Source organism: Pseudorasbora parva, chromosome 24 (assembly GCF_024679245.1).
Source record: "Pseudorasbora parva isolate DD20220531a chromosome 24, ASM2467924v1, whole genome shotgun sequence".
In the NCBI taxonomy this organism is placed as follows: domain Eukaryota; kingdom Metazoa; phylum Chordata; class Actinopteri; order Cypriniformes; family Gobionidae; genus Pseudorasbora; species Pseudorasbora parva.
Window position 1 is genome coordinate 7,537,108 of NC_090195.1, and position 16,008 is coordinate 7,553,115.

A 16,008-nucleotide genomic window follows, 5' to 3' on the forward strand; every position below is an offset into this window, starting at 1 on the left:
TCAAGTTGATAGGAGCTTTACTAGTTTGCCTAAAATGTAGCTGCCTGGTGGCGTTACCAAGATGGCTGCTTCATAAATTGACTTGAGAGAATTCGGTAAAGGGTTTCAAATCGGTTTCTTTCAGGATGTTGCCTATATGTAGGCAGTAGAGGTTTTGGTACAGAGCCAATGAATCCTCCGTAATAAACATTGTCACTCTCATTCACTTAAAGTCTGTTTCTTACTCTCTCTTTTCTCTTTGTCTTCTCCTTTATATCACTGAACCCAGCTTTTGAGTGCTGCTGAAATAGAGAGGGACCACTGGACTGGAAATTGCTTTCCCTACATGTCCTCCTCTCTCTCTTTCTCTCTCTCAGCTCTGTGTGTTGGGTAGTTGTGGATAATTGTCTCTCTGTGCCATACACAGCTGTAGCCGAGGGGTGTTGGACAGCACAGAGAGTTCAGTGTCCCAGTGGGGGACCCGTCAGTGTGTTGGACTCAATTAATCCTCTTTCCGCTGGTTAACACTAAAAATATAACTCCTCTTTCTCGCTACTCTGTATTCAAGCCTTTTGCAGAACCTACGAGCGGCCAGGTGTGATCACACAATGTCTGTTTGTGTTTTGCAGTCTTTACGGGCGACACATGCAGGCCAACCCAGAGGCGCCCAAAAAGAATGCCGACAAATCAAAGAAGATCAGCCGCAAGCCGCTGGCGGCCAAGAACAAGTGAAGAAGAGCCGATTCAACCGACCATCCGAGATGAACCTCACTGCATGTGCCTTCTTCGTTTGATATTTATTCATAAAGTATGTTTTTTTTTATTGCTTCAGTATTATGTTAATCATGCAATCGCCAAATGGCTTGATACACGGCAATCATTACTTCCATTTTTAAGAAGTGTCCTTGTCCAATGCCACTTTCTGCCTACTTCGGACCTGCGTTGGGTGCTAATCAGATTCCTGAACACGTGTCTGTTGCGTCTCTTGAGAGGCGGCGGGAGTGTTGTCCTATTCAACCATCCAGATGAGGGGAGCAGTGAATTGTGGGAGGTGGTGACGAGTGTTTTGTAGCCGAAGAGGGATTTAGCAGGAGTTTGGGGGTCTTAGTGGAGTCTGAGCAGGATTGTGTCAGGTCTCCGGGGGTACACCGCTGACTGCCTTCTCTGCCTCTTAATGACAGATATGAATGGCTGCAAACGGGAGTTTCAGGTGGTACACAGCAGATACCAGACAGAAACACCCCGGTGGCCATTTGAGAGGGTCAACAAGATATCGCAACAAACCACAGATGGTGTTCTTTGAAGCGGTTGGCCATTGTTTCTTACTATGTATCCGAGTTAACATGACGGTGCAACTTTTTACAGAACTATATACAGCGTTTGTAAAGAACCAGTTTGCGGTTAATAATTGTCATTTCTGCTGTCGTCTTTCACTACAGATTGCGTACACTAACACCATGTAATTCTGCAAAGCTTGGCTGAATTTAAGTTTGACTTTTTTATGGATGTTTTGTTGTTTGTTTATTTTAAAAAAGGTCACAAACTGTTTCAAAATCACGTTTAAAGTTGTAATATTTTCACATCTTTTATCATGTGCACACTTATCAGTGTGCTATGTACTGAATTTTTGACATTGAAATAAAATTATCATTTTGTTGGACGATTCAGTTTTTCTTTCAGTAGTCAGGTGAATCATTAGTTCATACATCCTTCTATGTGTCTTCCATTTAAAAGTTTGGGGTTGGTAAGATTTTTTTTTTAAACGTAAAAAAAATAAAAAGTCTCTGCTGCTCACCAAGACTCCATTTATTTGATCCAAATTACCAAAAATATGTACAATTATTACAATTAAATATTATTCTCGTGATGCCAAAGCTGAATTTTCAGCATCATTACTCCAGTCTTCTGTGTCATATGATCCTTCAGAAATCATTTCTGATTATTATCAATGTTGAAAAACAGTTGTATAATATTTTTGTGGAAACCATATAACATTTTTTTTAGGATCCTTTAACAGAAATTTTAAAAGAACCGCATGTATTTGGAATAGTATAAAAGTTGGTACTTTAATTTATTGCATCCTTGCAAAAAGAAAGTATACATTTCTTTGAAAATAAAAATCTCACTGACCCCAATCTTTTGAACGGTACTGGTATCACCACATAATGTTTTTTACTTTAAAGACTTCTCATTCATGTAACAATTGTTTGCGTTTAATTGAATCTGACAATTTACGTGAGAATAGATTTACAACATACACAAATTGTGCAACTGAGTAAACAGACACAAGAATACACGTTGAAATAGCTTATTTTTACATGCAAATTTACAATCGGGTTATACTTGTGTGTGTCGTTTTATGTTTAAAAGCACTCAATTGTCAATAGCGTAGCAATGAATGAAGCACAGCTCACACAGTCACTTTCAAACCAATCAACTTTAAATTGGTCGATTCGGCAAATTCAAGTGAACCAATTTGAACCCATTGTGAAATCTGCATGGGGGAAATTTTTTGCCTTCATGTTAAATATATAAATGCGTAGATTCCTATTGAAATGATTGAATTTCGAACATGAACTACTCCTTAATATTGTGCATGTAAACCAAATGAAGCTGTTGTTGGCATGGCTCTATTAACTCCTACTGGTATGTGTTGTAACTACCCTATCTGAACCCTGACGCCCATTCCAGTGGAAGTCCTGCACCAACCAGAGATGAGACCGCTTTCCCCAGGCTTACTTTCATCTATTTCTCCAAACAAATCTCATTTTTGTTGCCTCCATAAATTAGAACCATGATTAGCTAATTTGGGAATTTTCAACCAGCATAAGTGCACATATAAGCTTGTTTCCGACACACACAAAAAAAAGTCAAGGTTCAAGGCTTAAGCTAGTCCTAGAGTAAAATGCATGTTTGAGCTGCTTTAACTGAAAGAAACTTGCACGGAGATGTCTTAAAATATGTCTAGTGTCATTGTTTTGTCTCAAGATGCACACCAGTTGTTGTTTTTTTGAGGGTACGTATATAAAAGTTACTTAAATGTCCTAATTGAACTAAGGCCTAATCCTATCTTAGCCTAAGCCCTGTTTGTGAAACTGAGCCTTTATCTCACAGTTCTGACTTAAAAACTCGCAATTGCGATGTCATCTGGCAATTCTGTGAAAAAAATTAAAATTGCCAGAGGTAAACTCCCAAATGAGAGATAAAAAGTCATAATTATCTTTTAAAATGTTTTATTCTGTGACGGAATTCTGTTGTTCCTAATGTAGGGATTCCTTATGTTCTTTACACTCTAAAAAAAGCTGGGTTTAAAACTGGACAAATGGAAAATGGACAAACACAGAAATTGGGTTGTTTGAATGGGTCCATTCACTGGGTTCAACTTGGGTTGTTTTTAACCCAGCATTTTTTAGAGTGTTATATTTTCCCCACTCAGATTTCACAATGGGTTCAAATTGGTTCACTTGAATTTGCCGAATCGACCAATTTAAAGTTGATTGGTTTGAAAGTGACTGTGTGAGCTGTGCTTCATTCATTGCTACGCTATTGACAATTGAGTGCTTTTAAACTTAAAAAGGCTCACACAAGTATAACCCGATTGTAAATTTGCATGTAAAAATAAGCTTTTTCAGCGTGTATTCTTGTGTCTGTTTTCTCAGTTGCACAATTTGTTTACCCAAAAATGAATATTTTGTCATCACTTACCCTCAAGTTGTTCCAGACCTGTATGAGTTTCTTTCTTCTTTTGTGTTCATATTTTAACAGTCGACGGGAGCCATATTAGGAAAACACATACTATGGCTACCATCAACTGTCTGGTTACCAACAGAAGATACGGAACATACAGGTTTGGAACAATATGAGGTGGATTAAATGATTTTTGTGTGCTTGACAAATAAGTTAAAGTTAGAAAGAAAGTTCTGAAGCAGAATGCTTGATTTGCAGGGTGTGATCTGAAATGGCTACAGAGGATCATCACATCTAAAAATGATTTTCCCATTGGAGGCCCTGTCATGGTCCGGACCACCTCCATGACAGGAGATCAGGGGTAAAGGAGCTGACCTTTCAATGCTGTGAGTCAGATGATGTTGATGGGGTGCGCGCTTGTGTTTGTAGAAGGTCCATGAGGGCCGCGTGGGATTTCCTGTCTCTCTTTGCTAATATTCTGCTCACATTATTATTACCCCTTCCAGACGCCGTATGTGCGTCGCCCTGTCCTCCTCGTTCACACTCTCTGTTCTGTCGAACACTCTCAGCAGGCACATCTGTCCAGCGCGCGTTCGCCCTAATACACTTTCCTCTTGCGCTCAGCAGGAACATCTGTCAATGGCCAAGTCCACACCGCGCACCGAACCTCTTCCACACTCTCCGACTTGTCTCTCGCCCTCCTGAATTCTTCATCCACTTTTGGAAAGTTTTCTTTGCGTTTCAAATGATGAGTCTTGGGGAGGTGTGGTTTTGAAAAGTTTCCCACAAACTGTTGGACATTCATTATGGCCCAAAGTCTTCTGGCGATCAATCTCTTGCCCCGCGGAGAAACGGTTCTTTAGATCCCGACCCGAGCTTGTCCCATCCTTCTGCCAGCGTCGATAGGAAGTGGGACGGTGAAGTTTAAAAATGAGTCCGAATGGCGATGGATCACCATGCACGCGGCACGGCCGACAATTACTCACTGACCTTTCAGAGAAATCCTTGAATGTCTTTTTCCCTTGCCTGAGTTACAGACTTGTAGCGATTTTGCTGCTCTTGATTACTTTTTTTGTTTGTTTAGTTTGTTTTATCACCCTGTTTAAAACGATTTCTCGTGGCGTACTCTCTATGCAGCTCATATGCTGAAGGGCATTACGGCCCTCGCTAACCGAGGTCATTGATTTTTGCCGTTTGATTTATGGGGCGAGGGAAACTCCTCTGGAGAGCAGGTCCCATGCCGACCAATGAAACGGCGTCGTCGGAGACTCTGTTGAGCCTAGACTTTCATCAAGCGCTCAGGGTAAGCAGTATGGATAGTGGCCCATTGTGTCGTCCAAAGATAATTGGATGCGTTCAAGACCTCGCTGAGTCAAAACTCGAAACAATACAACAGATTCGGTGCCAATGCCACTGCTGCTCTAGAGGCAACCAGTCCTTCTAATCAATAATCATGCGAAACAGAGGTTGCTAACCTGTTGAATTCAACAGAATGAGATGCACCTCAACCGTTCAGTAGCCCATAGTCGTGCAACTGCAAGGTGGTCGATTCCCAGATTGGAGTTAAATGAATGATTTGTTCCTGCATCCTGTAGTGGCAGTGCATCACTGGCAGGTCTATACTATTGGCATACGTGTCGTTTTGTGGTTGCGCTGTTACCTTCAAAGCTCATTCTCAGGGATACGTGAATAAACATTTCCAATAGCTTCATTTTTTACTGTGCAGTGACCTAGAACATCAACTTGACTAAAAGGGGGACTGTAAGAATGCAGAAGTTTGGGTTGCATGTCTAAAAGTTAAAGTAACACATTTGTTGTAAAAAAAAATTGATTCAAAAGTCCAAATTAAGTATTGCATCCAAACTTTTCATCTGAATGTTTATCTTTTGATATAAAACATAAACCTGAGTGTGTGTGTGTGTGTGTATATATATATATATATACACTCTCCTAAAGGATTATTAGGAGCACCATACTAATACTGTGTTTGACCCCCTTTCTCTTTCAGAACTGCCTTAATTCTGCGTGGCATTGATTCAACAAGATGCTGAAAGCATTCTTTAGAAATGTTGGCCCATATTGATAGGAGAGCATCTTGCAGTTGATGGAGATTTGTGGGATGCACATCCAGGGCACGAAGCTCTCATTCCACCACAACATAAAGATACTCTATGGGTTGAGATCTGGTGACTGTGGGGCCATTTTAGTACAGTGAACTCATTGTCATGTTCAAGAAACCAATTTAAAATTATTCAAGCTTTGTGACATGGTGCATTATCCTGCTGGAAGTAGCCATCAGAGGATGGGTACATGGTGGTCATAAAGGGATAGACATGGTCAGAAACAATGCTCAGGTAGGCTGTGGCATTTAAACAATGCCCAATTGGCACTAAGGGGCCTAAAGTGTGCCAAGAAAACATCCCCCACACCATTACACCACCACCACCAGTCTGCACAGTGGTAACAAGGCATGATGGATCCATGTTCTCATTCTGCTTACCCCAAATTCTGACTCTACCATCTGAATGTCTCAACTGAAATCGAGAATCATCAGACCAGGCAAAATTTTTCCAGTCTTCAACTGTAGCAAACAGTAGCCTCTTTTTCCTCTTATTTGTAGTGGAGATGAGTGGTACCCGGTGGGGTCTTCTACTGTTGTAGCCCATCTGCCTCAAGGTTGTGCGTGTTGTAGCTTCACAAATGCTTGGCTGCATACCTCGGTTGTTAAGAGTGGTTATTTCAGTCAAAGTTGCTCTTCTATCAGCTTCAATCAGTCGGCCCATTCTCCTCTGACCTCTAGCATCAACAAGGCATTTTCTCCCACAGGACTGCCACATACTGGATGTTTTTCCCTTTTCACACCATTCTTTGTAAACCCTAGAAATGATTGTGTGTGAAAATCCCAGTAACTGAGCAGATTGTGAAATACTCAGACCGGCCCGTCTGGCACCAATAACAATGCCACACTTAAAATTGCTTAAATCACCTTTCTTTCCCATTCTGACATTCAGTTTGGAGTCCAGGAGATTGTCTTGACCAGGACCACACCCCTAAATGCATTGAAGTAACTGCCATGCGATTGGTTGATTAGATAATTGCATTAATGAGAAATTGAACAGGTGTTCCTAATAAAAATATATATATACTGTCAAATCGATTAATCGCATCCAAAACAACTTTGTTTACATGTGTGCTGTGTGTAATTATTGTGTGTATGTGTGCGTATATATATATATAATATATATATATGCACACTTATTCATTTAAATATTTTAAGAAATATTTGCATGTGTATGTATATATGTATATGTATATATATGCTGTCAATTCGCTTCTGACAAGTTTTTTTTAACATAATATATGTGTGTATATATACACATATACTATATATATATATATATATATATATATATATATATATATATATAAATATATATATATATATATATATTTACAGATCATATTTAAGTTATATATTTAAATTATACTCTTCATTGATCACAATATCAGTTACCCAAAAAAATTTTTTATTGTTTAAATACTGTTATTATGATCATAATATTGTATTTATTTTAAATATATATAAATGTTTTGCTGGCCTAATATTGCTGGAAATCCTTTAAGTAGGCTAGTCTGTAATATGTTGAATAGCCTTTTTAACTTAAGTATAAATATTTAATATTTTAAAAAAGGTATTTATCTTGGTGCAATGTTAATGAATGGTTCCCCATAGAGTGTGACAACATATGTCCCGCTATATTTCCAGTGTATTTTAACAGTCTAGACTTGTTTTTGTCTGTCTGTCCTGTGTTTGATCTCTGTATGTCTGTGATTTCGCGTGTTGTGTGTTAAAAGCCAGCGCTGGATCTCTCCCTCCCTCTTTTTTCTCTCGTGTCCTGCGCTGCGCTCACACTCGCACTCACGCAGAGCGTCTCAGTTCTCCAGATTTTCATGTCATCCACCTTTATCCAGCTCATCCCGTTTTCTGTGCGCAGAGTAAAGACTTTAAAAGCGAGGGCAGGATACCGGGGTGTGTTCAAGGATCTCGGGCAGCTTTTCTCGTCCATCAGTGGAGTTTTTCTTTGCGCGTCCACATGTGGAGAGACGCTGATGGTGATGCGCTTCTGGAGAGGTGCTGATGCTGAAGAAGGGCTGTGAGTGAGCCAACATCAGCAGAAAAGAAGTTAAGTGAGAGTAGAGGACAAGAAGAAGAAGAAGAAAAAAAGGAAGAGAGAGGCTGTTGGGGCCCAGCCCAAAAGTTCGTTAACAAAACCAATCGGACTTTTTTTTTTTTCTCATCTGTTGTGGTGCCCCACCAACCTTCAAAATTTCGCCCAAAAGCAGACAGGAGGATCGGCCGGTGCTGACGCGACTCGTCGGCAGGAAGCGGCTGATCGCGGCTGGGGTGCTTGGTGTGGTCATGGTCCTGGTGCTGGTGATCCTGATCCCGGTTTTGGTGAGCTCTGCCGGGACATCCGCCGCGCACTACGAGATGCTCGGCACCTGCAGGATGGTTTGCGATCCTTACGGTACCAAATCCCCGACCAGCACGGTCTCCGCAGATCCGGTCCGGGACAGCAACCTTATGCAGTCTTTACCAACTTTTATACAAGGTCCGAAAGGTGAACCGGGACGCCCGGGGAAAGCGGGGCCGAGGGGCCCTCCCGGTGAGCCCGGACCACCCGGACCCCCTGGACCTCCCGGAGAGATGGGGCAACCGGGACGACCTGGATTACCCGGGCAGCCGGGACCAAATATGGCCACCGGTGCCATCAGCGCGGCCACCTACAGCACCGTGCCCAAAATCGCCTTTTACGCAGGGCTAAAAAAGCAGCATGAGGGCTACGAGCTGCTGAAGTTTGACGACGTGGTCACGAATCTCGGGAATCATTACGACCCCACCACGGGCAAATTCACCTGCTCCATACCGGGAATATACTTCTTCACCTACCATGTGCTCATGCGAGGAGGAGACGGAACCAGCATGTGGGCTGATCTGTGTAAGAACAACCAGGTGAGCGCGCGCGCGTGCACACGCGCACAACTTAAGGCACTAAAATATGACACAACATTTATAGACATAATTATAAACCTCTTTCTTTTATTTCTCTCTAAAATATTTATAGGGGTACATAAAAATACCTGTACAGGATTAATCTAAGTTTGTTTCCATCTTCAGAAAATCACGCTTGAAAATGTTCTGTTCAATTCCAAATGGAGGATTCGTATAGCTTTACAAAAATCGCAAAATATGTGAATCGAAAACTTCGATATTCTCATAATTATATGTAGATGATAAAATAATTTTCCATTAGGGCTGTTGAAATATAATATGGGATAAAATGAGCAGACCACAAACAAGTATGAATTAAATTATTAATAATTTTAATAGTAGTAATATCATAATTATTATTATCTTGTTAAACCATTTCACTAAATCAACTGCTGAAATGTTCATATTCTGGTGTTCTGATTCGAGAAATACATTCTGAAACAATGAACAATATCTTTCTTCCATATATTCTGCTTATGGACAAAACATTTTTATAATCCATCACCTTTCAGCAAATTAATCAAGAAGAGGGGAAAAAATCTAATGAAAAAATCTCTGCATCTTTATTTCAATAAAATAGTGTCCTATAGTAAGGAATTTGGATTGAGTTTTCAGGAAGAGCGTTGAAAATTTTATATTGCGGTGAACGGTTTCACAAGGTGAAAATTAATGACTTGAATGTGTTCACACTTTAGCTAAAAACTTAAAATGTGTTAATAGATTCAACAGCTTGAGTGAGTCAAAAGAAATTTTGCATGCTTCATGTAACACCAGGATCCAGTTTTTGCTCACATGACAATTTATCAATATATATCTTGAAACCCTAATTGTGTCATATTTTGACATACTTAAAACAAAGGCATTCTAATAATATACACACACAGTAAAATCACACAAAAATGATTCAGATATCAGTTTTAGCTGGTGCAGTACACTATAGTTCATTTATGTAAGTGAGGATAGAAAAATAAAGTAAGCTGTGACATATTATACCCCCAAAATTCTTCATACAGTCGACTACCAGTAAAAAATTAGACACTTTGACCTGAAGTGGTTTTTCTTTCATTGCTAATGTAACCTTTTACATCACAGACTGAACAAAATGAATCATTGCTTGGTCATTGGCTGACCTAAATTAGTATTATCTAATTATGTACTTAAATATAACAGCTGACAGCTGATTGGTTGATTGTAATCCATTACACACCTTCCTATCAAAGTTATCTGACATTATCAAGATGAATTTGTTCTGACACAGTTTAACTCTGAGTTCTTGTCATATTTTATTACCATTTTCTAAACTATAGCTAATCAACTGTGATAATGTGAGAAAATGTTGAAGGTGTCTGAATACATTTGTTAGACTGTATATATCTATATCTATATTACAATGAAATACAAAGCTCCCTGCCACTGTTTTACATCCTGGTGTATCTTAAAGAAACAATTAGGCAGTTTTAATTGAAACCAAAGGTTTGTGGGTGTGCCAATATTACCAAATATATGTTTACATTTATGTGTTATACATTTAATATTAACTTATTTATACAATCATAATGTGATCACTAAACTCTAGACCTTACCCAATCCTTTTTTTGTCGTTTTTGCTGGGTCTCATTAGGTCTGTAACGACTTGACACCTAATATATATGCATAGAAGGCCTTATATGCAATTTTGCCATCGTTGCACTAAGTGTTCCTTTCCTCCCACAGGTCCGCGCCAGTGCCATCGCCCAGGACGCAGATCAAAACTACGACTACGCCAGCAACAGCGCCGTTCTTCACCTGGAGCCCGGAGACGAAGTCTACATCAAACTAGACGGGGGAAAAGCCCATGGGGGAAACAACAACAAGTACAGCACCTTCTCTGGTTTTATTATATACGCCGATTAGGACATACGCACCTACTCCAGACGGCCTATCCCGTCCCCCTTTGCTATCCCTCCTCCTCCTCTTCTTCTTTTTGTCCTCTCGCATATTTTTCCTTTGGGCCCGGGGCAAGCAGACAGACCTGCTCAAACACCCCTCATCATTAGTCTCTAGATGTGGGTTTAAAGGCAGAACTCTTTGCCCTGCAATCCAAAAATCAAGAACCAAAAAAGAAAAAAGCCCGGAGAAAGAAGCACTTCATCACAGAGGAAAGACGTCCGGACGAGAAGCTTCCGAGGAGGTTACTGTGTGTCTTTCTATGTCTGTGGCCATCAAAGAAGCCTGTGAGATGTTTTATAATATGTAACCTGACATAATCAGCTATATGTGCAATAACGTAAACCACGTTCCAATTCCATCTCGGTAATACCTGACTAGTCGGATGCCTAAATGAGTTTGAATCGTGAAGCATTAACCCAAACGTATCATCATCCGTTAGATATCCAGTGTAACCTGACCAAAAATGATCCTCTTGTGTTCCTCTGCGGAAACACTGCAGATATTTGTTCCCTGACTGTTTGTGAGTGCTAATTATGAACTAGGGACATAAAACAAAACAATATAACTTGGTGGTAATGGCTTGCCGTGAAATAATATTCCAGTTGATGCTTTCAGCGATTTACTTTTAGTCTGCAGTGTCAGGGTGTCAAAAGCCTGTTTTTTTTTTTTTCGTGTGTAATGTTAGCTGGCATCTTTTATTGCACACAGACGTACTAGACCGAGAAGGAATATGTTTCTTGTGATATTTAGAGCACTATGCAGAGTATGGGTGTTAATATGTAAATGTGTATCTATCTTCAGAGATTTCCAGAATGTGATTAATAATATTGCATCTTATTTTCAGTGTAAATATGGTAATGATTCTCTCTTTTTTTTTGGTTTCAATATGAAAGAGCATCAGGTGACCGTTATGTATCTGCGTCACTCTCATCTATGGCAGGGAATGTGTGTGATGAATTATTATATGAGGATTATTTTTCTTTTTCTTTTCCTGTCCTGCTGCTGTAATTCTCATTCGCATCTACATCCCTTCAAATACATTTTCCATTAAATGGAAATTTGATCAGATATGTGCATTTCCTTATTGATCTATCAATGAATCAGTCACTATAGCCTGCCCAGACAGCAACATAATGTCGGCCCAGATCCGGAACACAAGAAATGCACACACTGGGCCACACACTGTCTGGGTATGAATTAGGAAAAATTATTGGTGTGTCCGAAATCGCGTACTGTATGAGTAGCTACTACATTTGATTTGAATTTACTTTGCGGGAAAAAAGTATGTAAGTAAAGTACTTTTACTATTAAAAAAGTATGTTCTATTTAGTATGAATGAAATTCTACTTAGTACTACATCCGCCATGTTGTTAGTGTCATGTGACCTACCAATGTCAGTAGCTTTGGTTTACTTACATTCATAAATCCTCTCCCGTGGCCTCATTGGATAGTAAGTTGTCCATTGAATATGCACTTCACAATCTCGGCAGAAGTAGTAGGTCAACCAGGGACTCAACTGTTTTTGAAATAATTTGTACATACTAGTGTCTTGTCTCTTTTTTCACCTACTATATAGTAGGGAAGTATTTGATTTCAGACATTTTTTTTCTACATCAGTGTTATTTAGGCCTTACTTACGGTTTTGGCCCTCGGCTTGTGGTGTGTTTATGGATATAAAACCCATTTTACTTCTTTAATGTGACTGTAAAAACAACAGTTTAACCTTAAAAAGTGAGTTCATGTAGTCTGACAAGCCAGACCCACATCAAGATGTTTGGTCTGGAAACTCACCATAGACAGGGCTCAATCCGAGGGGCGGATAAACGGTCGTCTTTCAAACTCCTCTGCACGCGATAGGATAGCGCTACAACCAACCAGAGCAACGAAGGTGAAACGGAGCTCGTTGATAGATTAAACATTCGCTGTATCCAGTCGGCAAAACTCCGAACACATCTTCCCTTTTTAAGAATGACTTCAGTGCCATTATTTGTTCTTTTCTCAGAGAAAAGCTTAACTCCAAGTCTTCCAGAGTCACGGTCAAAGCTGATTCGAAAGACCACCGTTCGCACGTTTCTGTGTTTACTAGAAGCACGCAAACGCAACTCAGCCGTCGTCATTATAGCCCGGCCCACCAACTCTATACACGATGTGATTGGCCTGACCAGAGTTTGGCGTTTGCACCAATGAATCATCTGCAATGAGACAAAAAAACTTAAAAACACCCAAAAATGAAAATTACCCCATGATTTACTCACTTCCGCCAGAATGCATTCCCTATTCAAGTTATGGGAAAAATGTAACTGGCGCGCAGATGACTTCAGACATAACGCAAGCGTTTTGAACAGCGAGAGGCATTACACTTTCTGAGTATGGACTACAGAAGGCAGTCCTCTGGAAGCTAGATATTTTGCTTTATAACGTGTTAAATATGGATATTTTTCTTACACAAACCCATCGATCCACTTTAGAAGGCCTTTATTAACCCCCCGGAGCCATGTGGAGTATGTTTATAATGGATTGAGGCCTTTTTTGGGCTCCAAATTTTGGGCTGCCATCAAAAAGCTTGGAAGAGCCAGGAGATTTTTTAATATAACTCCGATTGTATTGTAATCCGATTGTCCTAGGATGACTTGAGAGAGTCATGACTTGAGTAAATTATGGGCTAATTTTCATTTTTGTGTGAACTATCCCTTTAAGAAATTAAAATAGAATACATTTGAATGTCATGGGCAATAAATAATGGTTCTTTATTGGTGTCTATGGTTCCATGAAGAATCTTTAACATCCATGGAACCTTCCAAGATAAGATACACTCTTAAAAATAAAGGTCCCAAAAGAGGGTTTTCACAGCGATGCCATAGAAGAACAATTTTTGGTTCCCCGAAGAACCTTTCAAAGAACATTTCTTAAAAGAGCTAGTTTTTCTTTGTGTGAAGAGCGTTTTGATGACCTAAACAACATTTTTCCACTATAAAGAAGCTTTTGTGCAGTGGAGACACCAATGACACATTTTTTTTATTTAAAAGGTTCTTTGGATTATTCAAATTATCTTCTTTTTAGAACTTTTCACTAAAAGGTTCTTTGGGAAACCAAAAAAGGGTTCTTCTGTGGCATCAATGTGGGAACCCCCTTTTGGAGTCTGTATTTTTAAGAGTGGAATTTTTACTATAGGACTGATTGAATCTTCAACAGCATTTGAGTTTGAGGTGAATGTCTGTCAGACCAGAGCTTATAAACAGTTCCTGCAGGTAGTAAATGTTTTTACCTTCTATCACACTCAAATGTTTGTTTCTCAGAGTCCAGTGCGTCTGGCAGGTTGTTTGGGCTTTATAGGGTCCTTCCTTTTTCTCAGATTAAAATGTAGACGGTGGATGGTGAAGGTCAGATGGAGGACTCGCTCACACACTCCAGATGGAGGTCTGGCCTCTACAGCTGTGATTGAATGAAAATGAATCACTCCAGATCAATTCAGTCTTTTAATAATGTCAAACAGATCCTCAGTAATAGTGATGGATATTTGGTGCAGTGTATATACCACTATCTCAAAGTTGACATAAAACAATTGCATGCATTTCCCATCATGCATTAAGTTTTATTCTATTGGAAAAGATGTGTGACCGGGCCAATCAGAGGTCAAACTAGGAGTCAACTCTCTGTGTAAGACATTCACGAACCATGAAAATCTCTGGCATAAAGACAGTCTTTTATAATGAGCTCACACTCTTTCTGCTTCTCTTTATTTCACTTTCTCTTTTCCCTTTTAATACGCTCCAAAATCAAAAGATTTTCTTTCCCAAAACATTTAATGGTCTGAAATATCACTGTCACGGAAAAACGCTTCACTGTCATTGTGTGAAGACAATAAAGTATATATTTTTTACCATATTTCAAAAATTTAATTTTAGAAACAAAAAAACAATCATTATTAATAATTAATAATAGTAACAATAAATAAAAAAACACAGAAAAATCTGTGGGAAAATGTGCCTAATTTTTATGAAAATAATGACAGATTGCAATAAGCAAAGAAAATTAAGTATATTTTTAGGACCATCTGGATTTTTTTATATACAATTTTTGCATGACAAATAATCACTTTCATTTTCCTCAAATTTGTGAAAAACCTTTAAAAAAAAGTATTTTTGTAAAATTATAGCCTATTACAGAATTTTTACTGTACTATATTAAAGTGTACATTGTAGCACAATAAAAAATAAAATCATAATCAATTATAGTATCCAGAAAAAATGTGCCTTATGTTTATGAAAATAATGCCACATTGAAGACAATAAAGTATATTTTTAGGACCATCTGTTTTTTTTTTTGAATTGACATTTTTGCATGACAAATTATCAATTTTATTTTTCTGTAATGTGAAAAATCGTACAATTATTTATTTTTGTAAACCATTATATTACAGCATTTTTACTGTACTATTATAACATTCTCATAATTTTAGCAACAAAAATCTAATCAATCATTATTGATTATAGTAATAATTAATAAAAAAGAATTCAGAAAAACCTTATATGTTTATGAAAATAATGCCACATTGTAATACGTGAAGACAATAAAGTATTTTTTTTTGTATTGACATTTTTGCATGACAAATAATCACTTTAATTTTTCTCAATTCATATGTAATGTGAAAAATCTTAAAAATCTTTCATTTTTTTTAAATCATTATATTACAGTATTTTTTACTGTACTATTTAAAAAAATTACAGAATTTTAGCAACAAAAATCTAATCATAATCATTATCGATTATAGTAATAATGAATCATTACTATACATTACTATAAACAATCATTTAAAAAGCATCCAGAAAAATACAGGGAAAATGTGCCGAATTTGTATGAAAATACTGCCACATTGCAACAGTAATCACAATATTTTTTCCCCAAATATAATATAACCAAAATCCAATTATTGGTAAAATATATGACCTAGACATGTTTTAGTATATTCACTTCATTTCCATACTATGCTTTTTTCCCTCCTATTTATGATGTTGTTTATGAAGTCTTATAACAACCTTATTTCATGAATCATCCCTAAATATTTACAGATCTGATAAATAAAAGCATTTAGAAGTAACTAATCTGATTTGATCAGCTTTTCTGTCCCCTCAGCTTCAGAGGTCACGGGGCAACATGTTCTGAATCCCATTCCAGGGCTCAGAGGATTTGTACAGGGTCAGTCACTCATCCAACTGGAGACCAAGGCCAAGAGCGACACCATTTTTTCCTCTTTATGTGACTAAACAAAATCTTTCTTGCACCCCTGAATGGATGTCATTCATCATCATGAACCCTGTCTAAGAAGCCACCTGTTCAGACGACACTCTCTGTCCTTTCAT

General features: G+C 38.5%; 2 protein-coding genes across 3 annotated transcripts in view; both read left to right on the top strand.

Moving 5' to 3' along the window:
* rsu1 (Ras suppressor protein 1) overlaps window positions 1-1,639 on the top strand; it is a 39,477-nt gene extending 37,838 nt beyond the window's left edge. For both annotated transcript variants that reach the window (XM_067435364.1, XM_067435365.1), the window contains exon 9: window positions 609-1,639. In XM_067435364.1, the coding sequence (XP_067291465.1) occupies window positions 609-711 (103 nt within the window). In that variant the 3' untranslated portion in view covers window positions 712-1,639. The remainder of the gene's footprint in view (window positions 1-608) is intronic.
* A 5,767-nt stretch (window positions 1,640-7,406) lies between these two features.
* c1ql3a (complement component 1, q subcomponent-like 3a) lies at window positions 7,407-11,716 on the top strand. Its single transcript, XM_067435376.1, has 2 exons — window positions 7,407-8,680; window positions 10,433-11,716. Exons 1-2 carry the CDS (start codon window positions 8,087-8,089, stop codon window positions 10,610-10,612), a joined length of 774 nt encoding a protein of 257 aa, XP_067291477.1. The 5' UTR covers window positions 7,407-8,086; the 3' UTR covers window positions 10,613-11,716.
* The last annotated feature ends 4,292 nt before the right edge of the window (window positions 11,717-16,008 follow it).

Coding starts and splice junctions, on each gene's coding strand:
- c1ql3a (XM_067435376.1), top strand. CDS start 8,087: ATGGTCCTGGTGCTGGTGATCCTGATCCCGGTTTTGGTGAGCTCTGCC. Junction 8,681..10,432: donor ATCTGTGTAAGAACAACCAG/GTGAGCGCGCGC, acceptor TTCCTCCCACAG/GTCCGCGCCAGTGCCATCGC.